Genomic DNA, 26,734 nt, shown 5'->3' on the forward strand with positions numbered 1-26,734 from the left:
AAAGCGTCATTCTTAACACGACTTTTCACTTAACCTAAAACCACAGTGGTAACTTTGATAAAAAAAAGATAAAGAAAAAGTCATTTTTATCTTGCGCCGTGCGCGCTTGAGAGGGTGTTTTGTGTTGATTTTTTAAAGAAGGCCGTCTCCGAGCGCCACCTCGTTCTCTTTTTCTTACGACTTGCCTATTTACACGTTTATAAACACACCCATGCACACGATACTACAGTGTACGTCCGTTCTCGTTTTATTTTTTTCTCTTTTCGACGAAAAAGAAAAAATAGAGATCGAGAAAGAGAAAAGTCACGGGAAAAAAGACAGGAAAAAAAAAGGATGGCGACAAAGAGTGAAAAGTTGGCTCGATCTCCGCGGTTTCTTTTATCAGGATGCACGTACTACACGTATACAAGCCAACACGCGTAAATTAACAATGCAGGTGTGTGCGCGCTATCCCGACTGCGTTGCAGCTGCGTCCCAGGTGGCGGGGAAGCTGAAGTGGAAAGTTTTAAAAGTATCGCGCTCTTCCTTTCCTTTTTCTCGAACATGCTGATGTCCTTTTTTTCGTCCTCGTATGCACATATACATATATACGCACCGACACCGTTTTCAATCTTGGTTTTTTTGCTCTTTTCCTACGTGTGTCTGTACGTGGATTACTAGATCCTTTTTTTTATGTACGGGATCCTTTTTCGCGCGTTCACGTAGTTACAATTAGATAGTGTCACAGAAATTTCCTCTACTTTAGTAGAGTTTAACGGTATAGGTACCTATTATATTTTTTGTACGTGTAAGTTTGGAAAGTCGTAGCAAGCTTGAACTCAATTTATGATGAAAAAAAAAAAAAAAAAAAAAAACCACAAATTGAAAAAGGAAAACTTTCACGTGAACTAAACAGAAAACAAAGGGAAAAGACCGAGGGTTGGTGAAAAAGTTAGCTAAGCGGACCCTATCCCGCTTGCAAGCACAGAGACGACAAGTTTTCGAACTAAATTTGCGCTCGTTTAAAGCCATACCAACCTTTTTGAATCAACGATTTCGGTGAATCGGTGCATGACACCCTTCGAACACACACGCTACCGAACTTCAGAAACCGACGGTTAAAAGAGCAGCCACGCCAACCAGACACGCACCACACCTCATTTTTTTGCCAGCTCGCTTAATAAATCATCCGAAAAGCATTTTATCTCCCACGGGAGTCCCACGAGACTCTTTTCCTTTTTTTTTCTCGCGCGATACGATTCCTCATGAATGATTTTCAAAACCAAATAGTTCAAACACCGTCAGACGCTGTTTTTTTTTTTTTTATCTCGTACAGCCAGTCATCGTACCCAACAAACCACTTTTCCTCCTTCTCGAGCAGCCACGGTGATCTCGCAAATCGACGAGCTCGAATAAATAAACAAGCCCGTACAGTCACTATCGTGTGTGTAGTATTTACGTATGGAGTGAGCCTCAGGTGCGTTTTGGTCCCGAAACGAGGCCGAGCCCACACGCGGAGTATAAAAGAGCGCCTGGCATGCTTATTCGCCCCATACACCCACGCACATCGTCAAAGTGCAGATAAAGTGCAACGAAGACGGCGAGGACGTGGCGTCTTCGTTCCTGGGCAATTTCGTTGTTGAAGGGCCGCCAGTCGATCCTTTTAACAAGGGAGCCCCGGAGGGAGGAAGGCTTCGATCGCGTCCTTCTCTGGTGTGTGTTTGCGTGTATACGTGGACCAAGAGCCGCCAAGTTTACGGATTAGGGCGTCCGTTTATACGACGAGCCCCGTCCCTGTGCACCTATACACGCCTGCTCTAGTGTACACACACCCACGAATGTGGACTCTTCAGACGCGAGATTAGCTTGTCACTGCGTTCTCTCTCTCTCTCTCTCTGTCCAAATTTTCACCCAACCCACGCTGGGACATGGCTCATGTTTTATTCAACGCATTCGCCGAAAAGTCCCGAATGTCGTTTATCGCGCACCGCGACAAATTTTCACGATGACGGATTAATGCGGAAAGCAAAAAATGTTAAAGACCATTTTTGGGCAAACAAGTCGAGCGTGACCTATACGCGATCCGGGGGACAGAAACTTGGGTGGCTCCGGCGTGACGTTGCTGCAGTCGAGGGCGCTTCGCTGTTCAATGATCCCGCACGAACATCTTCGGGAAATTGTTATAATAGCCTGGGCATCTCCCTCGCCTACTGGCTCTGTTATCGGATTGCGCTGCTAAGCTCCGGAAGAGATTTACCCCCGAATTGTTTCCTTATTCGGTGTAGCTGTGTTTTTCTTTTCTTCCTCCTTTTTTTTTTCATCTAAATCAATTGTTGCGTATTATCGGGGATACTCCAGGAAGCGCAGCCTCTGCAATTTAAATTCTCATTTTCCGAAAGGCCGATGTCAATTAACCGCTCGATAAACGCCATCTCAAGGCGACGTCGAGTGATTACTTACACGGAGCGAGGCTTCGACGGGGTGACAAGCTTCTAAATTGTATAACCTGATATCGAAAATTCAATCCCAGCCAAGAGGAAAAGGGACCGTATATATCGAGAGGATCTCGGAAAATCAGCATCGACGTACTTACCGTACGCCAGGCCTTGGAGGCGACAATCAGAGAGGCTTGACGCACCAACGACGACATCGAGCACGTAATTAGGAAGTTGGTATCGGTACATTTGAGCAAGTGAGCGGATATGCACGGATTGCTGATCGATATTTGTATACTGCATAATGCGAATATGCGAGGGCAAGTGAAAAGGCTCGCGTCTGAATATATCCGAGTTCTGGTGGGAGATTCCTAATGGAAGAGGATCTGTACGCGATCGGTAAAGGACGGATGTACATCGTGATTAGTTTCGCTGGATTTCTGGCTCATGCGACTCGTCGACATTTTTCGTTGTTTTTTTTCTTTTCCAAGTTCGTCCACTTGATTCTTGATCACCAATGATTCAACGAGTATTGCATACGCTTTGTAACGTTACTGTATGTGCTGTACTCGGAATAGTCCATCAGAGAACTAAAGCTAATATTCAATTCGTTAGTTCTTTTTTCATAATTAATTCGGCTTTTTAACTTAATGATTTTTTCGTACACCAGAGTAACGAGATAAAATGCGCGATACTTAAAAGTTGAAATGTTATGCGTTTCGCGACCGTTAAAAAGAGACCCTTAGGAAGTGTTTTATACGTAAACTTACGTGGTATTTCACATTACAGCTTTGTTTTAAACTTGAGCTCAGTTTACTCGTAAAACAGTTTATAATGTCACGGCACAAACTTCAACGTGTAAAGTTCCTCAAGAAACAATGGTGTCACAGACAAAGTTTTTTGTTTTATTTTCACACCACAAACAATAATTTTGTTAACTTCGATAAAGACATTTTTGACGAACAAGTCGATGATTCAAAGTTTGTTGTACAACAAGACAAATGAAAAAAAAAAAAATATCCTGGCAAAGCGCAAGTACACAACTGTTCGACTGAATTAAGTTCTTATCTCAAAGTGCGCAGTGCCGGCAGCGAGCGAAATAACTCGATTAATCCATCCGATAAGTTTTCAAAGCTCGAGTCCGTCGACCTGCGAGATAATAACACTTCTTCTTCAACCTCATCGCACTCCAAAAATCTTACAACGTCGTATACGTCCGCTAACATTCGTGCACCGCCACTCGCATCGATGGAAGAGAGGAAAAACGACGTGGAGCACACTCCCCCCCACACTTCTCAGACTTTCCCCAACAAACGCGGGAGAGCCGGGATAAACTTGGGCAGTTCTTTGTGTATAAGTGCTTGACTCGTAGTGTTTCTTTTTTCTTTCGGCTCTTCCGCCTCTTTCACCCACCTGATAAGAGAAATCGCTCGTTCTCCTTTTTCTCTTTCTCACCTTCTTTTGTAATTCTACTTCTACGTAGGTGGAAGGAAAAAAGAAAAAAAGAAAAACTAGCACTTGCAAGCTCGCACGCAATCGTATTTTCCTTGTTTTACTCTCTTTCTAGCCACGCACTTACCCATATTTTTTTGTTCGATTTTTTTTTTCTGTCCTACTTTTAGATTTACTTTTTTCGAGGCTATCCGTCTTTCGACGAGGATGAGGTGCTTTTAACCCTTTCGATGCGTTTGCTTCTTGTTTCATGATTTCTGACAATTGTATAAAAGCATTTAGTGGAAAAAATTAGCTTAGCCTACCCTCTAACTTAATCAATGACGTTGTAAGTATATTGCAAGTAACAATAAACATTTCGTTTGTGACTTACCCTTTCTTTGCTCTTCAGAATACAAAAATATATAGCTCCTTAAATTTTTACATGATAAAAAATAAAATCTTTTTTTACGCTTTAGAACTTAAAAGGGAGCTATCGAAAAATCAAATATTTAAACTCGAGGAAAAGGTGAAAGTCTTGACCAGTACGTTAAATTACTATCGTTTATTCATCAAAAGTCATTGTTATACTTTAAAAGTTAAAAATGAAGTACACAAATACAGAAAAGGCTTTTGTTTTACACAAATTTGAAACCCAACGTTTTAGTAACACGTGCGTGTGATGGACACAAAAAATAAAACTTCGTGGTACGCCATAAATTTTATACCCCCGTGTGATTTCGATACTTTGAAGAACGAAAAACATTAAAGAACAAACAAAAATGAATTTTTCTCCCACTCGGCTCGTGCACCAACGGTGGCCTCGTGTGCAATCGGCAACTCATTACACGATGTACGATAACTTTTTTTGTTTTTGATCGCCGACTGGCGATTAGCTTCGACACTTGACCCCACGGAATTACCTCGTACACATTTCACTGTACAAGTGCAAGTCCGATAGTGTCAACTACGTGACCTTAAACCCAAATTCAGACCAGACGGAGGGCCAGTAGAAGAGGGGGAGGGGGCTGGAAAACGAGGACAGAGGGATGGGAGGGTTAAGGGAGAAAAGCCCTCTCGTGCTTTCGCAATGAGGGACGATCCCGTTTTTCATGCGGATAAGAGTCGAGCGGAGAGATGTATAGGGCAGAGGGCTACTGCTGACGAAAGAAAGACACTGCTGCGCAGCACTACAGAGATAAGAGAGAGAAAAAAAATTAGACCGGTGTAATTACCGATCTTGCGTCCGTTCTCGTGAGGGAAAACTCATTACACGTAGTTGGTGTGTGTGTACTTGGACGAACGATGACGAATTAATTACATAAATAAATTTGCTCTTTAGAGTTGGGAAAAGAGTACAGATACTTGTTTTAAGCCGTGGCTTCAAGAATCTGAATGAAGCACCAACAGTGGTGACGAGGAGCACCCAGGAATCATGCATCCCTTACAATCATCCCCGTTAGTGGTAAACAAGAAATAGAAAAAAAAGGGGGGGGGGAAGAAATTAAATTGGTAGCGATGACGACGCGAAAGATAAAAGAGGGAAGCTCAAAAGGAGCTTATACCCACCTGGCTGGGGGAAAAAATTTTAATCCAGCATTTCGCAAGCTCGCATCGGTGGAGCTCGGAACGCGCCTGGGCAAATCACCGCTGAGAAATGCGTTAATCCCGCCCTCCACTCACTCACCCAACCTCCTCCCTCATTTTTAACCCACTCTTAACTCTTGCGCCTTCTCCTCCACCACCTTTGTACCCATATTTTTACTTTTGTACTTTGTTTGGGGATAAAAGCATGCTGCCTCTGCTGTGACGAAAAATTTGGGGATATCAATCTTTTTTTTTCTTTTCAATGCTACAAAACATCACTCGCTTAACCAAAGCAACGTGGATGGGTGTGTCTATTAAGTAATCATACGAAATTTCACCTCTTTAAATTTGCTGCGTTGACAAGATCTAAGATTTTTCTTGCAGGCTCGAGCTTTGGGTGAAAAAAATCTGCGTGCTTTCATGGGGGACTCATTACTTGATACCTTTCGGAGATTCTTTCCGAGAGCAGATTTTATATCCCTTTGAGAGGAGTAAAAAAAAAAAGAGCAGAGGGTAACGTCGATCTGATTTTATTGGATCGGGTGCGTGTGAAACCACCAAAGAAAGCTCCTCCGGGAACAGTGGAGGAGGTAAAGTAGACGGGTCAGAAAGACGAAGCGGAAAGACCGAGAAAAAGAGTCATCAAGTTTGAAAAAGACGGTAATGTAGAAGGGAAGAGAATGGGAATGTCGGCGAGAGCTAGAGTAAGCGCTTTCGAGAAATTTGATTTCGCTGACGACTCTTCGAAAGGTCACTTGATTTGATTTATGCGGTCAATGTTATTATTGACAGTATCATTGTGATTTAACGTACGGTTTGCTACGCGTGAGATACAAATTTGGAAAAAAGCTGTGATCGTAGTAACATAAAGCTACAACCGATCCAATTTTCGAAAAAACTTCGTTACGGAATTGATGTAAAATTAATTTTTGTACCGAGCTCTTAAAAAAGTTATTGGCTGTAGTAACTATTAATACAAAACGTTTTATTGATTAAAAAAGTACTAAATTTACTCTATTGACGATTAAATTTTAATTTAAAATTTTCATTCGCCTACTCGAGATTTTCATTTTACGGTTTATTTCTTCGCAAATAGTGCCTCTAATAAAGACTCGACTTAATATTTAAGTTTTTAATGAAAAATAAAAATTACCAGAGATTGGTTACTTTTGAAAAATTTTTAATGAAAAATAAAAATTGCCAGAGATTGGTTACTTTGGAAAAATTTTAAACTCTTTTATTTTCTGATTACTTTAACAAAAATAGTAATGTGTATAGTTGGAATATTATTGTACAACAATATAAAAGTTAAACAAAAATTATTGCGATTTTTGCATACAATAGACCGAGAGATAAAAAAATTGTTTGCGCATACAACTAATGTAACGAGCGCTGCATGATAAAAACTATACGCGCACATTTCTTGCTGGAAAGAAAATTATCACGGAGTACAAGAGGGGAAACCGTAACCTCGTTGATGAAAAAAAAAAAAAAAAAAAAAAAAAAAAAAAAAAAAAAAAAAAAAAAAAAGAGAGAGAGAAGCAACGAGCGAAGGCGGAAAGGGAGAGAACTCGTAGGAAAAGTAACCAATGAACGGATGGAGCGTTCCGGAACTGCTGGGCCACGGGGAAAAAAATTAAAATAGGCAAGGGTCGGGGGAGAGGAACGGGAGAAGAGGGGTCTGGGAAAAAAGAGGGGCTAGGTAAGCTCGTTGCAAAGGAAAGAGGAGGCTTTCACTTAGCAGATTGAACCCTGGGAAAGTTCTTTACTCCTTCTCATGCGGCGTGCAAGCATCTTTCCCCCGAGCACTAAAATGCGAGAAGCCCATAGACTGCCCCGATAGAATCACCCAAAGATTCTTTCGCGCGACAAAGAAAGCCGAATGACCCAAAAATACTCAACTTCAGTGGTAGGCAAGCCTTGTCGCTATTCTTATTTCCTTTCACTTTATTTCACTGGCTCTTTATCTCGTCCATTTGACCAACTACAACGACTAGATTAATCAATTCGACTCCACGGCACATCGGACGTATCTTCCTCTCTTTTTTTATTTCTTTGACTGTGGACTGAAACTCTGGACCGGAACTGAAGAGGACTAGAGAGAGCGGCAAAGAGGGAATGAAATTACGAGGGCTCAAATGTAAATGCGCGTCAATGGTTGGTTTTTCCTTTTACTCCTTTCTCTCTTTCTGTTTGAATTTTCTTTTAGTTTATTTTAGGAAGAAAATGTCGTCACTCCGGGGATGCACAAATAAAGAAAGAGTATCAGAGGAGATTCGAGCTATTTAATAAGATTACGTGGGAAAAGCGAGGGGCTGGGAGGGAAGGTGAATAAGCCGAGCCTCTGCAAAGGGGAAAATTCGAGGAAAGAAACCGGAGTGGTAAATTATAGCACGGACGAGATAATGCCGCGTGAGCAGGAGAACATGGCATATTTGCTCGCCCACCTTGCAGTGGGCTTTGATAGCTCGTGACTCACTTTTTAAATAAATAAATAACGCAGTTTTTCATCCTTTCCCATTCTCTTTTTGCTCGGCTTTCGAGAATTTTTCAGCGTTTCGCAGCGATATTTACGAGGACGTATGAAAAGTTGACGACGCCGTGTGCGTATCTTTGGAATTAAAAAAAAAAAAAATTTTACCCGAGTCTTTTGGCTTTGGCGTCAGAAATCCTATTTAAATATACAAAAAAAAAAAAAAAAAAAAAAAAACAAACAAATTATGTATACTTGAACATTTTTAAAATCTTACCTGATATCCTAAACATTAAATGAGCAATGCTATATGAAAATACGAGTAGAATTTTCATGTGATTCTCAAATTATTCTGTTCTTGTACTCGTAGACTCGTAGTAAATACAATTTGTCACCGAGTGGGAATCTTATTTCGTTGAACACACATCGTCGGAATTCTTAATGTCCTCATGAAATCTACAGTCTGAATGCTAATTTGTTTTCAAAGGTCGAGGAAAATGTTGAAAAAAAGTGTGTATTTATATAGCTAGTATGAAACTGGTACAAATCGTTTCCAATTATATAAGTTGTTTTGAAGAATTTTAAATATTTGAATGAATATTTTTGTTCGCATTACTTGAAAAGTTTTCCACTAAAGCTTTTGCATAAATAAAGCCGCGAACTTGATCAAAGGCTACTTAAACACAATAATAATTTAAAAAGTAAGGAAACACACTTTTTAGCCTTGTATTCTGTGCTTTTGTTAAAAAAAGCTCCATCACATATTTTTCTACTTCCGGAGTAAGGTATATACAGGTGAAAAAACGTCGCTCATTGACAACAAGGTCGCAGAGCTGAAGCCCGCAAGTTTCAGGTCAAACGGAATTTCATCCTGAGCACAAAAATATATACTTACAGCCATTGCACTGCACTTCCCCTCTTCGACCAACTATTCTCATTTGGTTTTCTCACCCAAGAACTTCCATCGGGGGGGGGGGGGGAGGCTCAATTCGCAATCCCCGAACTGCGAGGCGAGAGAAACTACGGGCAACTTTTGCCGATCTGGTATACAGAAAATAAGCTCCCAGTGGTTACTGGCTGTTGCTTGACGGAGTGACTTAGAGAGCGGAAAAACAAGAAAGAAGGTCCGGGCGATTTTCAAGCGCTTTGCGAGTTGCCTCGAGGTTTTGAATTTTTTAAGGACTCGCCTGCCGCATCGAGCTCTTGTGCAGCCGCTGCGACTTTAAGTTTATTCAGGGATGCCGGGAATTTCTTTTGTACTGTTTTTTTTTTTTTTTTTTTTTTTTTTTTTTTTTTTTTTTTCACACCTCTGTTTGAAGATAAATGCCTTTTAACCGAACACCATTTCCTTTTTTTTTCCTTGGCAAAAATTTTTTTTCCCCTCAAATTAATGAAAAATACAGCATACCATCGGTTCAAATAAGACCCAGACATTCATCCGTGCCTGACCTGTCTGATTAGGCGACAGTCGATCCAAGTCAAAGGTACGACGCGATATCCGCGCAAATCCTGCCACGAATCAGCCTTGGCCTTTGTTATTATTACCATCGCCTCCCAAACCCGATTTATCCATCCCGTTCTTTCGTTGGCGCTCTCGCCTCTAATTAGCGCTAATTTCCGTTAACTTTTGCGGCAGAAGCCCTCGCGCAACCTTTCGCGCCGCGCGTCAAATTAAATCGCGACGGGTGCCCGCGCGCGTGTATATATAATGGATGGGCCCGTGGAGCTGTGTAATTGATTCGGCGATGTAGTGGTTTAGGCGCGCACACGGCACGTATTACGAAGGTTATACGCGCGCATTTAAATAATTACTGGCCGATGCTTATCGGCTGGGCTTAATTGCCTCATACTCGCGTTTGGTGATGGCTGTTGCTGCGGTTGGCCGGCGAGAGGGAGGGGAGGGGGGAAGCCCTGCGGTGGCTGGTTGAGATAAATGCGTAAAGATTAGCGCGAGTCGTTCAAAGGCGCGCGAGTGTGTGGGAATAAAATGTTGCTCTCGCCCTTGCCGAGGTAATTTTCTGATAAATATACAGAACAGCTTAATAACGACGCGATGATGGGGGTTTGGCGTTGGAAGCGATTTTTCTCTTTTGTATCGGGGATGCAAACAGTTTTGAGAAGAATTCGTGGTGGTTTGGAGATTCTTTTTTTTTTTTTTTTTTTTTCTTGAGGGAGATAGTGAGTGCATTGTATTGTAACATGCATGCATACACACAATCATGGTTTTTAATTTTAAGAACGGGGTTAAAAATAATACTTTTTACCCAATGAGTGTTTTCGGTTGATTTTCTGGGGAGTAAAGAAGATCTGAAATCCACGGATTTTTTGGTAGAAGCGTGAGAATAAAAAAAACTCACTCGATGGGTTACTGTTGTGCATTTATTCGTGTAATAGGACTATCTCCGTCGAAAAAAAAAGAAGCGTGTAATAAAAGAGCAGTAACATCCCGTATCCGATTGAGATTTAACGAATGTTCCATTGAAGCGAGCCGGAGGCTTTTATTGCGGGAGTCGATTCATAACTCACTTGTCCTATTCGTTTTCTTTCTCGCACCTCGTGCCCAAGACTTGAGAGGAAAATTAAATTTTACGAATTACGATACGGGCAATTTATTACTGGGTGCACGTTTTTCTTAACGAAACGGGCAATGGTCCATTTAGCAGGTGAAAAAATAAAAAAGGACCGAGAGAAGAAAGGATAGGTAGGTGTCGTTTATGATTTGTGAATTCTGAACAGTGGAACATTCTCTCGTCTGTCTAGAAGTTTTGCTTGAAAAGAGTTACGGGATCATGCACTTCTAAACATATAAATTAAAAAAAAATTGTTTTCCTAATATCATGTAATTATAAAAAACGCTATTCAACAAAGATTTCCATGTAAATGTAAACAATATCTGGCAATATGTTTAATGCAGTCAATGTAATGTAGGTACACACAAAGAGAAAACGTAAATTGAAACTCCTTTCAAACGTCACTTCAGTTTGTTTGCATGGAGAGTTTAATGTTGATTTTAATGGTGTGAGGCAAATTTTTTTTCAATGAAAAAAAGAATAAACAGTCCAAGCGTAAAGTTATGACTTCACTTGGATTCTACGTTTCATTGACATTACAAATACAAAAGGAGAATCGATAATTTGAGTTATATTATTATTTACGTTGCAAAATGGAAAGGAGCTAATCTTGTATCTCAGTATTGATTTTGTCATGGTTCAGATGATAATAATGAGTATCACTCAATTTCATAAAATTAAAAAAAAAAAAATCGTTTTCTTGCTCGATTTCAGTCGAAAAATATTTTATTTTGGTTTTGTACTTCTTCTATTAATGATAGGGCAAGTAGTATGACAAATAATGATTTGTTTCCCACATAAAATTAATATGAAGGTTCTTCTCTTTTTTTTTTGAACAGTATAGCGATGCTATTTAAATTTAAATCAAACTTACGACTTATTATTTAAAAAATCCATGTACATCACCGTAACGATGATGTGTTACATTGTACGCGTTATTCGACTTTACGTTCGAATGGGCTGAAACTCTATACGTGCTATAGACAATAAACTCGGATTTCAAATTAACATTCCAGGCTGTACAAACGCAAATACGTTACACGATGGATACCACCAAATACTCATTTAGTTATGACGATCGAAGTTGTGCAGCATCGCATCGTACGTGAAACAGGCGAGGAATGTTGTTGCGATGATGGAAACCTTGTGCTCTCGTGACGTTTGCGTATCTCTGACCTGAGTTTGATTGAAACGACGACGTCGATGTCAACGATTTTGCAATAATACACCAAACGTGTACAATAAATGGACGAGCTTGAAAGGTTGGACTCTCGCGCACCAACGAGTTGAAAAAGTTAATTGCATACTACCTCGATAATGAGAGACTCGGCGCAGTCGACCCAGGGAAGTAAATTGCATTTGCATTTTGCGAAATTTATCGGAGCTGCCCATGGCGTAAAAAAATTGTTTGCTCTGGACAAACGTTCGTCGACAGTGAAATAAATACATGTTCATCCATTTTGCATTTATCGATGCAATCGTATGGCTTATCGTTACTTTATTAACGGAAACACGTTTTGTACTTGGGCATATTCAAAAAGATCGAACGAACTTTTTAATTGATTACATGGAGATTTATCAAAAAAATTTTTGAAATGAGAATGATATTACGCTCATAACATTGAACAGTAACAGGAGTTGAATTTCTGATGATGAAAACAAAGTCACATCAAATTAAATTTAATTAAACAAACAAGTGACTGAATGATAAAAAATAAAACATTTTTTCGAATTGATACTTTTTACAGTTAAAAAAAACAGCGAAAAAAGTTCGCCTTATGTACGAGAGTCGTAAAAAAAATCGGCATTAAAAATTATAAAAGAAAAATAAATTTTACCAATCCCACGCTTTACACGATTTGATCGTTTGGTAAAAGTAAAAATTGCCGCGCATTTTTAACATCACCATGGAAATGGAAAAATGTGACTGCCCCACAACGCAGAAGGGTGTGGAGTAGAGTGAAATTTCTCGAAAAAAGCTCGATACTTTGAAGTGTGTTCTCATTGACCAGCTATCGATGTAGCATAAATTAACCCTGCGCCCCGCTGATCCCAAATAATTCCAACGCAGCATCCACCGGTCATTAAAAAGAAGCGCTCAACACAATGGGAGTTTGGCCTTTTTTCCGCTGGTATATATATTTCCATCGGCTCTTCGTAATCCCCATTGTTTTCCCAATCCCCCGACGTCTAGACCAGTGAGAGGAACGCAGATCCCCTGCGCGATAATGTCGTTAATCCGTTTGATTTCTTTACCAAAAAGGGGGAAAAAATTAACGTCCAAGAGAACCAGAATTCCAAATGGTTTTTTCCTTTTTTTTTTAATTATCTTGTTTTCCCATCTATCGCTTCCAACTTTTATATACGCGCCACCCCAAAAGCTCTCGAAATTTCACACGCGGAGCTGGACAGAAAAATTGATATCGCCGGAGAGCTTTATTTATTTATTTTCTTGTTTGCATCCTCTGCACAGCGCAGCCATGCACACGCCCCCGGATAGCAGTTCTCTCTTTTTTTTTTTTTTTTAATTTTCTCTCTACATTTTCAGCAGTCGAATTCATGAATTTTCCAGTTCCCCAAAGCTGGCCGCAAACGTGATCTTTTATTTTCTCCTCGCTCGAATGCAGCCCAATCCCTCACTCTTTTTTCGGTTCACTTTTTTCACGTCTCATACCTTTTCGTAAGAGAAAAATCCACTTCCTTCGAGAAATTTCGATGAATTCCCATTTATAGTGGACGCGTTCATCCGTCGAAATTGCTCATTAACGAGCTTTCGACCTCGAGTTCGTGCCCGTGCACGTGTTAGAATAAGAAGAACCTCTCGATCGAGACAAAAAAAGCGGGCTCAATCACATTCCACAGCAATCTCATACTCGTAAAAAAAAAAAAGATTCAAGTAGTCATCGATCGAACTGCACGAAAGAGAAAACGGAGGAGACAACGGCTCAAAGCTCACTTGCATGAATTCTCGGTTGAAAGATATCTCCCCCCCCCCCATCCTCATATTCGGTGTATCGACTCGTCGGGGCGGCTTTTGCGATTGCCATACGCGACGACGATCGTTGCACTTAAGCCTATACGCAAGTACAGCGACGCTGAAAAAGAGAAAAGTTGTAGCTCGTAAAAAAAACTTTCCTACTTGGGGCTGTTGTTCCCATACATTCCCTCACCCTTGGGCTGTGCACTCGGCGTGTCGAAGCTCCTCAGAAAAGCTTGTTACGGTGGCCACACAGGAAAGAAGGGCTGTGTTGGTCAGTGAAGGCAGTGATGAATCTTCGCTCGAGGGGAAACCGAAGATGTTTCTTTGGTTTTACGGGATTAGGTTGTTGTAGGTGCTGTTTGGGCTGCCGAGAAAGTTGCGGGCTGCTTGTTCGGGTTGTTTTAAAGGACGCTGTTGTATTTAAATTCGGACTAGATATGAATCAGGGCTCAAGTTCGAAATTTCTGGGCCGTATGTATTGTGACGTGGGTGAAACATGACTTTTGGTGTTTTCGGGATTGACATTTGATTTAAATGGTTTCCATTACCAGCTTGTTGCTATATAATGTATAATTATTTCAACCTATTATCCTCTAAAATGTTATGATTTTAATCATTATGGTGCATCGTAACTAAATTCAAAAGTTAAACTAAGCTAATCTTTTCTATATTTACCGATCAGTAGTATAGGTCTTGATATGGTCAGACGAGAAAAACTTTGGCGAATAAAATGAAAAAAAAAATCTTTGAAAAGCGATTTTACTTATGCATTTCATTAAAAATAATGAGCTTTGCAAAATATAATAACATACTTATAAAATCGTAACCTATACATAGAATCGCTGACCTAGATATACACAAAAGACGCCATCGAAGCGGTGTACCTAAGTGTACGTAGTGGCATAAATTTTCGTTTGTTTCCTTTACTTTTTTAGTTTATCCTTTACCTTTTTAGCCGAACAGAGTTCCTCTCAGTAATATTTTTTCATTCTGTCAAATTTTTTTAATTTATTACACCTCTAGGTATACTTATGGACGAGAAAAGAAGTGTTACTTGTGTAGAAGAGTGGCTCTATTGCTTGTAGTTATTCGAAAAAAATCAAAATATTTGGACATTCTGCGTATTAGACACAGGATAATTTTATTTTAGCGAGGTGAAATACATAAGGTATAAAAGTAGATTGAGAAACAATGAGTGGACGAGCCTTCTTTACAATAAGAACCAGCATAACAATGTAAGAAGGTTAGTTTTACTTACCAAATAAAAAGTCCATCTAATTTCTACTCTAAACTCTAAACTTTCCTCGTGTGTACCTTCTTTACAAAACATTCAAATTGACTGAGCAATTGTTTTGTGCCTTAAAAGACTTTTTTACGTTTGTACCTGTATAAAAAGTCAGACACTACTCTCAGCGAAAAATGAGTACGACGTACCCGCACACAACGTACCTACTCATGAATTGATACAAGTTCGAGAAGGAGCTGTTTCGGTAGCATCAGCATCTAACTTAGCCACTTAGAAACTTTAGGCTAAAGATCCAGGAAAGCTCAACTGTTACGAGTAAGCGAAAGCTTATCTTAGTTGAATTTCAAAGTATGGCTCGAGGAAAATTGGCTTGTGCTTCTTTTGTCAAAACACCTCTCTACAGAATGTCTATTTCCACGTTGGTCGCTACGGTTTTTTTTTGTTTTTTGTCATTGGATGATGGGTCAGTGAGATAAAAGCAATGTTACGTTGACAGGGAAAGAGTTTTCAGATAGGGATGAAAATTTATTGATGTTTTTAGAAATCACAGTGTTTGAGTTAATCTTTTTGTTTTTCTCAGCGTACCACCTTAATATTCATGAGACTTTAACGTAATAAATTGTTCATTCAATATACCATTGAAAATAACAATCGAAAACAATTTTATTTTTCAATTGCTGATGAATCCAAGAAACTTGGGAGCATGCAATTTGCCCGTCACGTAGGTATGAATTAGATGTACATTCATTTAGCCTTATCACAATCTTGACTGCTGTACAGTTAACGAATAGGACTGGGTGTGTAATAAAACGCTCCGTCCTTTATAGCTAACTTGATAACTCCTGTACGTGCCCTGTGCAGGGCAGTGGTATAAATTTATAAAGTGAATGCAGGGAAACCGAGTTTAGTGAATTTAAGTAATTATGTTATTTGTGCTTTTATTGTAAATTTTACAATGAAAAATTTTTGTTGCAAATCCAAGGTGATCCTACAAGCTAGAACCGTACCTACATGGCGTTTATCACGAAGTGACTTTACGCTTGCTAGAGCTCAAGAGATACTGAATTAATCAAATCCAATGATTAAATAATATTCCTTAGACTGGGTATTTTTTTATCTCGATTTTCAACGGTTTTTGTTGAAAGTCAAAAGCCAAGTGCACTCATTACCGAGATAATACGCATTTTCGAGTACGATAAACATGATACAGCCAAAAATACCTCCTTGCATGCTGTTGTCAGACAAAGTTCGAGCTTAACCCTTATCTGTATGGTTGCAATTTAATTTTGGTTACACATTACTCGAAAAAGGACACTTTTAATTTATGTTAGATTAGGACGCTACTTTAAATCACCTGTACAATCTCTGACTACGTCCATACAGTAGTGCCATTTTAAACTTTTTTTTAAACATTTGCTTGATAAATTTTTCACGTAAAAAAGGAAAAAGTGAGAATGTATTGCTCAGTCTCGTTTGACCTACATTCGAATAACGACAGTAGAGAAAAGTCGTTGTGAGTGTTACAGTTGGAACGTGTTTATTTTAATTTTTCTCCCCAGCACTTGACTTTTCAAAAAAAAAAGTAAAGACGGACAAGAAGAAAAAAAAAAAAAAAAAAATCGAGAGTTGGCACGCGCTGGAGCCAATTCACGCAGGGCGTGGAAACTTAAAAAAACGTACAGCTCAGTGTACGAAGAGCAAAGTGCTCTCTGTACAAAAGTAGAGGTGAGAAGGCATGAGCAAAATAAAAAAAAAAAAAAAAAATCAGGGTAGTGAATCAGCCAAGCGATGAATAAAGGTGTCAAAGAAAAGTTGGAAAAAATAAGAGTAAGGTGGAAAATAAAAATAAAAAATAAAACACGGATAAATGGACTCACCGACAACGTTGAGATGCACAAAGTGACTCATGTGCGGGGTCGTGGACACTTGGCATTCGTAGACGCCGGTGTCCCGGTGCTGGGGATACTTTATCTGGAGCATCCAGTCGTCCGTCTGCATCTGATGGACTGCTCGGAAACGCTGGTCATTCGTGTACGTGTACTGGCCAATTGTCAGCAGGTGCACGTCTCTCCATCTCACCCACGACACCTAAGAATAGTGCAGATAATGTCGAACCATGTTAACATACATTTTCATCAATGTTTATATATTTTGTATATTTGTCACTGCTGATTCTACGAGCTATATGGTAGAAATTGGGTAAGATCAGATTGATGTTGTTAATGATAAAATTTTTCTTTTATTTTAACCAAGCAACTAGGATTTAACTAAATATTTTTTTTTTTCACAGTGAACTTCCTTTCTTAAGGACTGAAAAACGTTCAACTTTTGTGATTCAAAAATTGTTAATAAAGCACAATCTAGCTAACTAACGATCCCTATGTATGTTTTTTTTTTTTGCGTTGCATCACATTGTAGAGACATCAATCGACAAACTTTATGATCGTGAAATAATTTCACGATGACATGTTTCTTGTTTATACTTTTTGAAGTCCTTTTATGTGACGAACTTTATGTGTTCATTTGAAAAAATTTTTAACTCGTAAAATACGATAATGTATGCGCAGTCTATAATAATTCAACATGATGGTAAACAACAGGTGTATTGATGAATCTCGTGAATAAACTATCGGGCTTTCCGTTAGAAAATTTATGCTGCAATCTACATCTTATTTTTTAATTTTTAGCTGCTGACTCTATTTTAAATTTCATACCAATTTTCAATAAGTAAGTATTTTGCCATCCAACATAGTCGCAATCTCATCATTCATACATGCGTTAGAACACGAAAACACTATGGTACGAATAAAAAGTCTTAAAATTATTTATATCCCTCGCATTGTGCCTAATTACAAAGTATTATTTATTCATCATTATATTTTTCTATTTAACACTCAAGTGCGGTGCCCACCTGTCTCGATGAATAGTACAATTTAAAAAACAGCGAAGCAACGAAAAAAAAAAAAGGTATCCCGCAACCAATCACGTGTGGTATGCATTGATTTTGCCCGTAGCCTTTCGGTCCGGCAATTCGACAGAATTCGACAATCCACTCGGGCCTTTTAAAATTGCAGGAACGAAATGAAACCTTTCAAACAAACCTCCCCCGTGCATATACATGCTCGCATTCACGATTCTCTTTCCTTCTACCAACACTACCTTGTGACGTTTCAGAGTACGAACCAAAAGAAAAAAAAGATCGTCCGGAAAATAAACGAATCAACAGTAATTAAACTTTGGCACGAAAATCGCCCAGAATGCATTTAATCGCACACTTTGTTTTATTGATACACACACATGCATTATCCCACGAGTTCCTTGAAACGTTGTACCTTTTCTTTATGGCCGCAGACGAGCAATTTATTTTCGAACAAACTGTTTCTCCATTCACGTAGGTGTGTGCGAGGGGGTTGCCTATGAAGAGTACGAGTCACGTTTCTGGTGCTCCTGCCGGAGCAGGTTTCGTGCCATCACCACAGGGGCTTGCTAGCTCACACGGGAGGGCAGCAGGCCAGGAAATTAAACGCGCGAGCTCGATTTTTCTCCCTCCGACGTCGATATTTTACGGATTCTACAGCTGATGTTTTTTCTTTCTCTCGGACCATGGTTGATCGATGTTGGTTAAATTTTTTTACCCGAAGGAAGACTCGTGAAGGTTTACTAGCGGGTCGTCAGCGAACCCATGGCTTTTTACTCCATGCCCTGCGTGACCTTCGTCCTTTTATTTTTTATCGAGTTTGATAAAGAATCATATTCAATATGTTATGGTTTATAACTTTGATTGAAAATTTTTTAATTGGAAGAAGCATTGTGTCGTTAAAAATTGTTATTAAAAATGTATAAAATTACGCAGCAATGTAAGATAGGAAATATCCATCGGAAAATTTTTATCGATTCGGTGCAAGCTTGTACATCTAACGTCTTTTTTTGACCCTCAGCACATCCATTTTTCACAAAGTTTCAGGACCGTCTTTCATGCCTTTACACGACTTTTCCTCTCAAAGGGGAGAACTTTTCCCATCAATGATATGTTAAAAAAAATGAGCGCAACAGCTCACAGTTTTTTCTTAATGTATCGATATACCAAACAAGTAAATCAGGCAGCTCTCGACTTGGAGAAAAAAAAGGGAAAAACAACACATCAATAAAAAACGTATTAAACAGTTGGGGGTATTGTCCTTGTTCTTTTTAATAAAAGTCACCTTTTTTCTAATGACAGAGCAATTAATATCGTTGGTGTGTCAAAGAAGGATCAAAGTTGATGAATTTTTTTATTCTTTCAACAAAGCAATTGTTTCATTTAAAAATAATGTTTGAATAAAAGTGATTTGTCATTAAAATAAGCATTTAAATAAAACAATTAAAAAAAACACGTATTTATATAAACGTCACGTTACTTGATTCATATGCAAAACATTGTTTGAGAGCCACGTCTGTTATCCTGACGGTAGCGACTAATTCGGAAGAAAAAGACTAGTTGACGGGTAATACGTAACAATCGAAGTGATGTCAGAAATGCACTGCCTTTACCTACTTGGTAATGTTCAAAAAATGCTTTCAGCAACGCGTGCGATTTTTCGAGACGCCGAGCACGCGCCGAAGAGCATTTCTTCCTTTCTTCTCCCGTGCTCTTCCTCGCGTTCTTCTCGATTCAGCGAATTTCCACATTAGATTCTTTTACGCTCGAAAGTATACGTCAGAGTTTTATAAAAGAGATGTGCATCGGCATTGCAGCTATTCGAAATCGTGGCTGAATTTCTCTTTAACTGCGGTGTACAAAAGAAATAATTCATGAAATTTCCTTTATCAAAAAATTTTAAATGCAATTGATAGTGTGCAATATTTTTTAACAAAGCGTTAATCTAGATAATTTAATTGGTAATGGATTGTTTGGATCTTCCGCACTTTCGTAATAAGCGTAATTTTACATTATTACAACAATTTCATTAGATTTTAGTAATTTAAGAAAAAAAAAAGTTTTTCAACGTTTGAAAAAATACTTCTAAAACAGTTAAAGAAAAGTTTAATTGTTACAGATCATTTTTACACCGTAACAGTGGCCTTTGAAGTATTTCTCTCGATTATGGCGAGCCCTTTAAACGCATGGCTTCGCAAGCAATTCCGAATAAAAGAGCTGTTCTGGCGTACACATAACTTACGCCCCTCACCAAAAAAAAAAAGAAGTCGACCCCAAGCAAATGTGCGTTTTTCTAGCAGCCACCATTTTCCACGAGTCAGCGAATTTCCGGTTCATGGGATCCGGAGCTACAAGTGCAAAGAAAGAGAGGAGCACAGACGATTTGGCCTTTCCTTCAACCATACACGCGCGCACCCGGTGTACACATACGTGCAAACAAATTGACGAGGTGATGCAGGCAAGGATAACGAGGAGTCGAGGAGACCGGCTATACGTATATATATACAGGAGCCTCTATACGTGTAAGCTGTGAGTGCGGATACGTGAGCGCGAAGAAAAGGCCTCTGCGTCCGAATGCCTATTTGCTATTCAAGTAGTTTCTTCTGCGCCACTACTCCTTGGCGTTTTTGGACCTCGATCTCACCTTTCAATTTTTTCTTTTTCTTTTTTCACGTTTTCTTTCTCCTTCCCTTTTTCGGTGATCTACAAATGGCGCCAGTCCAAGTGGAAATACACCGCAACGATGTTCACACGCGTCAAGGGCTTTCAGATTATTTTAAGGCTGGACACTGCATTTCATCCCTATTTTTTTTTATTCGTCAATTTTTTGTCACTTTATTATGCAGCGAGAAAAGTGAATCTCGCAAACTTCACGTTTCGTCAGAGCAAAAAGTGCGACGGGCGATTTATTAAGATCATTACGGCAGGCTATTGTGGATATTTTCTTCTCAAACTACAGCGGTAGCCGGTCTGGGTATGCATTTTTCTCTTGCTTTCTTTTTTTTTTTTTTCCCGTCTGAAATTGCAGGAAACTTTATTTAGGTCCATTATTGAGCTTATCGGATCCTCTAACTCTTTTCTCTCGGCTGTAATTTCCAGCACCTGCGATGATTGTAGGTTTTCAGTAATTTTTATGGATTTAATTATGAATTTCCTTATGAAGGTTATTATTGTTTAAACAATTTTAAGCATAAATGAAAATTGAAAGTTATTCAACTTTGTTGATCAAATGTTTTCATGATCTAGACGAACTTAGAAACACTATTTTTTTTTTTTTTTTTACTTCTCAGTGTGCGAAGCAAATGTACTTGGAACAGTTTTTGGGTGTAAAGTTATATCCAAATTTTCAAGACAATAATAATAAAACTATCTTAATGAATTAGTGATCTAAGAAAACCTGTGCTAGTGAGATTCAAGACTCAGAGTATGGTTACGTAAACTTGTCTGTAGTAAGTGAAATCATAAGTATAGTAATGAGAGAGAGAGAAAAAGTATCATATAATGAAAAACGACTGACTGGTGCCATCGCTGGAACACAAGTCCACTCTTTGCTCGACCGAGGGTGCCAAGATCAAATTTGAGAGTAAAGGAGCATAGATTTTTTATTGGGTCAAGCCTGGACGATTTGGTTACAGTGATGCTGCGCAGTAGTTTGTGAGATACAGCTTGTGATTTATGGAAAAAATAGTATAATTAAAAGAAAAATGAGAGCAATTTTTTGCTTTGATAGAAAACAGAGACTGACTGACTGCAGATAACAAGATTTATTTATGCCCAGGATGCCAGGTCCGAATGGCATCAAACGATTATAATAAACATAAAAACAAAAAGAAACAATCATTTACAAAATTTACCATAGCCAAATATAGAGCGTATAACATGTCAATACAGTGAATAACAATTGAGTCTTAAGATTACTACAATCAAATGCGACCAAACAACATAAGCTAGATTTTGGTAGACGATAAGTGAGAGAGAGAGAGAGGATGCGAAAGTTGAGGGGGGGTAGGAGTTTAGAAGCGAGGGAGTGCAGAGCTTAACAGGAAAAATAAGAGAGAGAAGGTAGAGCACCGTTGAGAAAAGGGGGTGCGAGGAGCTCGCGCGTCAGAGGGACGAATGAGAAAAAGAGTTACGGCAGCAGTCGGGACGACTCTCTCGGAAAATTACTGCGGTGCGTCTAAGCTCTCCCCTTCCGTACAACATCCTCCTTCCTACACACTCGCGTGTGAATTTCAGAACCACCACTAGTCCCGTGGATATGTACCTTGAGGTAAAAGGCCATAGTGCGCGTACGTACATGTACGTAGGGAGTAAGGGAGCAACGGGAGACCTTAAATTCGAAGCGGAAGTTGTGCATGAACGAAGGCAAAGGCCCGCACTCTCACCTTTTGGTTTTGCGTTTGGTTTGCGTGTCTTTCCGTCATCGCGGGCACACGCGGGTGCCGCAAAAGTCTTGGCTGGGGCTGGAAGTAAACGCGAGTACGTGTGCACTACTGTTGCTGTGATTTTGTTTGGATTCCTTCGTTCCAGGGCTACGTGCTCCGCTGGACGTTTTTCCGGGTTTTCACGATGCTTGCCCTTCCTGGATAAACTGTACAGTCCGTGAAGTTTATTTTTTTATTTTATTTTTTTTTTTTCCAATGTGGATGGTTGGAAACCGTCGAAAAATATAAACGCACGCTTCGTAGGACCTGAAAGATGGAGTCCAAAATGGGTGTGATAAATGAGTCATTTCACAGGTGATAGCTCCGTGTGGCTCATAATTTTCACGTAAATTCGAAACTCTATCTAAATGATGGTTGCAGATGACTCGTTAATTTAACCCAATTAAATAGAATAACGCAACAACATAGCCGAGCCATCGAAATATACATGTCCAATGATAACATTTGCCAACTCCGTAATTGCGCCGCAATTTTATTACCACCCGTTAAACATCATGCATAAAGGATCGGATGAGACCACCCGAGCGCAAAGCGAGTATACATATTAATATCGTAAAATTAACGAAGGCCGGGGCGAGTAGGAGATGGGGGAGAGGGTGTGTTTATAACCACGTTTGTGAGAGAGTACAGCGCACGTAAAATCACTCGCATAAATTATAGCTCTCTGCTGTGCGAGCAGTGAGGTGGACCCCTCAAAGTTCTCAGACCTGGTGTGAGTCACGCCCAAAGTTTGCCCCCCCCCCCCCCCACGGAATTTTATCGAAGCCCGATGTGGTTGCGAGGGGCCCAGTAGTCCACGGGACCCCGTAAGCTAGACTCAACGAGTTATCAAAGTTCACGTAGCCCCGAGTTATTTTGACGGTTTCGTGGCGCGTGATTGTGAATGAACGACACCGTCGGATGTGTGTGCGCGCGCGCTGGACGCCGAATTTGAATGCGCCGTGGTAACGATTGAATATTCAGAGCTCGATGTTTATTCCGGAGGGAAACGATCGGCGTGCCGGGTTATATTTATTTGGAAGGGCCAGTAGGGGCTGGAAATTATGAAAACGAATGAGAATGTGTGAACGTTGTTTTTTATAGGGACAACAGTTAAGATGTAGTGGCGTATACCGTGGATTCGTAATCATACTTTGGCGTCGTTTTAATTGCAGTTCGGAAACTTTACTTTCGGGGTAAACAGCTTGTACGCTCGATGCTCCCCGGCCCGCAGATCGAGGATTCAACTACTCGGGAGAAAAGTTTTCAAGTTTCTAAATTGTTCTTCGGCGCCAGACGAAACTTGTTTTGTATAATCCAATACGGTTCAATTGCACTGAGTTACTCGAACGGGTTTTGTGATATAAATTGCCGATCAGTTGGCAATGGATCGCAGTAAATTTACCTTTCGTAATGCAATCTCCGAAGACGAGTTTTGGAAGAACGAAGCTGAGTGATCGTACCTTTTTTTTTGGAACTCACATTGAAAACTTATTTTTTCCTGGAATAAAACTCACCATTGGAACGAACCATGTTGAGATTGATTTTTTACCCGTTCCAGTAGAAACTACAATTATCACTGCGTGACATCATTTACTATTGGCATCACTGCAAAATTCTTTATTTCTGTCAAAATAAGAGGAATAACGTATCCACCCTCGTGACAATCTCTCCTTGTGAGACTTTTTAGTTTTGAGAAAAAAATACACATATATCTATACGTTTTATTGATCCGTCAAGCTCACTGAAAGTTACCTAACAGCAGCGAAAACTTTTGGCACACAAAGGGAGCCAGTTCTCGATACAGAACGAATAATTTAATCACGGCAAGACGCCAAATAAGAGAGAATCAAACCGAGAGCTAAGCTTTTGCTTCCAAATTCGAGTTGGAATGTTTTTTTGCGCCTTTCTATACGACTCTGTAGCACACTCGAAATGGAAATTTACAGCATGCCGCTGAAAGGAAATAGAGCATGTCTGGAGCTTGTGAAATTACAGCTATTTCATACCTTCACCGTGTATAAAATACAGTAAACCTATACTTTGATGAACTTTGACCAATAAATCGATTAACTTTTGCGAGGGATGGTTGTGTTACACAGCATTCGGTATATTAATGCGTAATTTTAAGAAGCCAACCGATGCGTTGTATAGTATAAATTTAATGTGTACAATGAGCGGAAAGTACAATCATCGAAGCTACCAGCATACACGAGTATATAAAGTACTTGTGCATTATTTATCAAAAAAAAAAAAAAACAATACATTTCGTAAAAAAAAGAAAACAGTAATTTTACTTGCACTAAACATATTGTCGTCCTCGTCGTTTGTCAGCGTATATTCGCATTAAAACTAATAACTATGGTGCTTGTCGGAAAAAGCGCAGCTGATTAATGTACGGAAGGGGGGGGTGAAAAAAAAAGCGATAAGAGAAGAGCCTCTATTCTTGGGCCGACAAAAATGACAAATGTGTGTGCGGAGGACAACAGCTTGTATAAAAAGGTTCGCTAAATAAGCGGGCTCGAGGAATTAAAGGTGGTGAAATAGAGCAAGAAATATTTCCTTTTACTTCTATTGCTGCTGCTGCTGAAGCGCTTCGTTCCCTTTTTTGTACCAAAGCTTTTCTTCCCGTGCTCTGTTCGCTGTCTTTTTCCATTAGCTCGCAAATACACGCGTCGCCCGCCATACCACCCAAACTCCTGCGGATGACCTAATTTTCATATTACATTTTCATGAAGCACATTAGAGAAATCCGAGAGTAGGGTAGTAGAAGGTGGGAAAAGGGGGAAGAGTGTTTTTATAATTCGGAATAAGCGCACCCGAGGCCCCGTAAATTTTGCTGTAAAAATAAAATTTTAATATTAAAAATCTGAAAGTCCCCGAGGAAATTCTCGCCGGAGGAGAGAAGAAAAAATAAAAGAAGAGCCGAAAGATATTGTACGAAACCAAAATCCCGTATAGTTACGCTCGATTTGCTTGAACAACTTCCTTTCGGCTCGCAGTGGAGGAAAGTCAATTAACAAATGTGCCACCGGAGAGAAGAGAGAGAAAGAGCTCGTAAATCGACAACTAGAGAGGGAAGGGGGGGAATATAACGTAATTGTAAAGAGAAATTACTTCCAGGCAATCTATTACGGCGCTAGGGGAGGAAGAACAAAAGCGCATCGCGATCGCGTGCGAAAAAAAAAGGGTCAACGATACCCTGCGGAGCAAAATGGTTTTTCCGGCGTAGAGAGGATTTTTTTTTTTCGTTTGCGAAAAATTTCATTGTTAACGAAATAAAAGGCACAGGGCACGCCGGGGATTTCTTTTCGTTATCGCGTCACTGTTAACGATTTGTTTTTTATTTCACTCGCTACCGCGAATCCGGCGTACCGATTACGGGATTTCGTTGTTGTTTGCGCTCTTTTTTCAAATCTTTTTTCTCTTTTGTCACGATAGCAAATTTTTTTTTTTTTTTTTTTTTTCGTAGAAATACGCAACCACAGTGACTTTAGTTGCAGTAATGGCAATTCATGAAATAGCGACATTTCGTGGTTCAGTTATTTTGGATCATTACAATATCCAAATATCACACACATTCTCAACATTATAACTGAAGATAATTGGTTAATGTAAAATAAATACCACCATCTACCGCTTACGCTTTTCCTATTATAGCCGAGAGTAATAACCCTTTCATTAACAAAACGTAGACAAGTTGTAACCCGTTCTTTACTCTCCAAAGTTTTTGATTCCATTACCTTTAGGCATTCGACAATACGCGATTCCCAAGAGCCTTCACTTGAGCTGAAAGTGAACGCCTTCGAGCATTCTCGTCCACTCACCTCCATTTCAACTTTCCCATTTCTCCCGTGGATGTGTAATCAGAGAGAGAAAAAAAGACACTACACCACTTTCCAAAGAAAGTAGTCACGAAGCGGACATACCAACGCTTTCCTCCTCATTAATAAATCGGATCTCATAGCCTAATTTAATGGACCGTAGTGCTCCTTCTTCCACTTTCTCCGTTGGCTTATCACGGGAATCACGGCCCTGGGAAAAGTTTCAAAAGGGACTTTCTTCCGAGCATCCCCTTCCTTCCGTATCCTCAGCAGTATATTACCACCGATTTCATACCTATCTTCCCTTCTCGGCCCCTCCGACTTTCCACTGTTCGCTCCCTGGGGTGTCTCCACGCGAATTAGTCCCGTTCTTCCGTAAACACAGAGACGGTGCTGAGATTGAGTTTGTACATACAGGTATGTGTGTATATATGTACGCGCTGGGAGGAAGGGAACTGAGGCGCAAGAGAACCGGGAAATTCTGAAAGTGCCGGTAAATGGACGATGAAGATGCCGAGGCAGCTAAGTGGTTCCCTTTTAATGCGGGGTATGGTTACGTGATACTTTTACTGAAATAATTTTTCAGAGGATATAATGTGGCTTTTTTTTTTTAGTAAATCGATGAATTTTTATTTCTCAAAGGATACGCGATACCTGAGAAATTCAATTTGATTTTGAGCCGTAGGGCCGTAGGCGATACATCCAAAAGCATACACGTCTAGATTAATTTGCTCATTGCGCAAGCGAGCGCAAGTTACCTTACCTCGAGTATTGGTAGTTGCGTGATGTTAAGGGTTGAAGGAAAATCATCTTTGCAGTAGTTTCCAGCTACGAAAGTACTTTAGCTTGAATTTTTTCACTTCCGCAA

General features: G+C 39.7%; 1 protein-coding gene across 3 annotated transcripts in view; it reads right to left on the minus strand.

Annotated features, from left to right (window-relative positions):
- The window catches only part of LOC106642229 (zwei Ig domain protein zig-8), a 266,917-nt gene that overhangs the window by 39,056 nt on the left and 201,127 nt on the right, over positions 1-26,734 (minus strand). For all 3 annotated transcript variants that reach the window (XM_089589959.1, XM_089589916.1, XM_089590011.1), the window contains one exon: positions 16,579-16,789. In XM_089589959.1, coding sequence (XP_089446085.1) covers positions 16,579-16,789 — 211 coding nt within the window. The remainder of the gene's footprint in view (positions 1-16,578; positions 16,790-26,734) is intronic.

This window comes from Copidosoma floridanum, unplaced genomic scaffold (assembly GCF_036245765.1).
Source record: "Copidosoma floridanum isolate Cflo_tuat_1 unplaced genomic scaffold, Cflo_Japanese_pri ptg000001l, whole genome shotgun sequence".
In the NCBI taxonomy this organism is placed as follows: Eukaryota; Metazoa; Arthropoda; class Insecta; order Hymenoptera; family Encyrtidae; genus Copidosoma; species Copidosoma floridanum.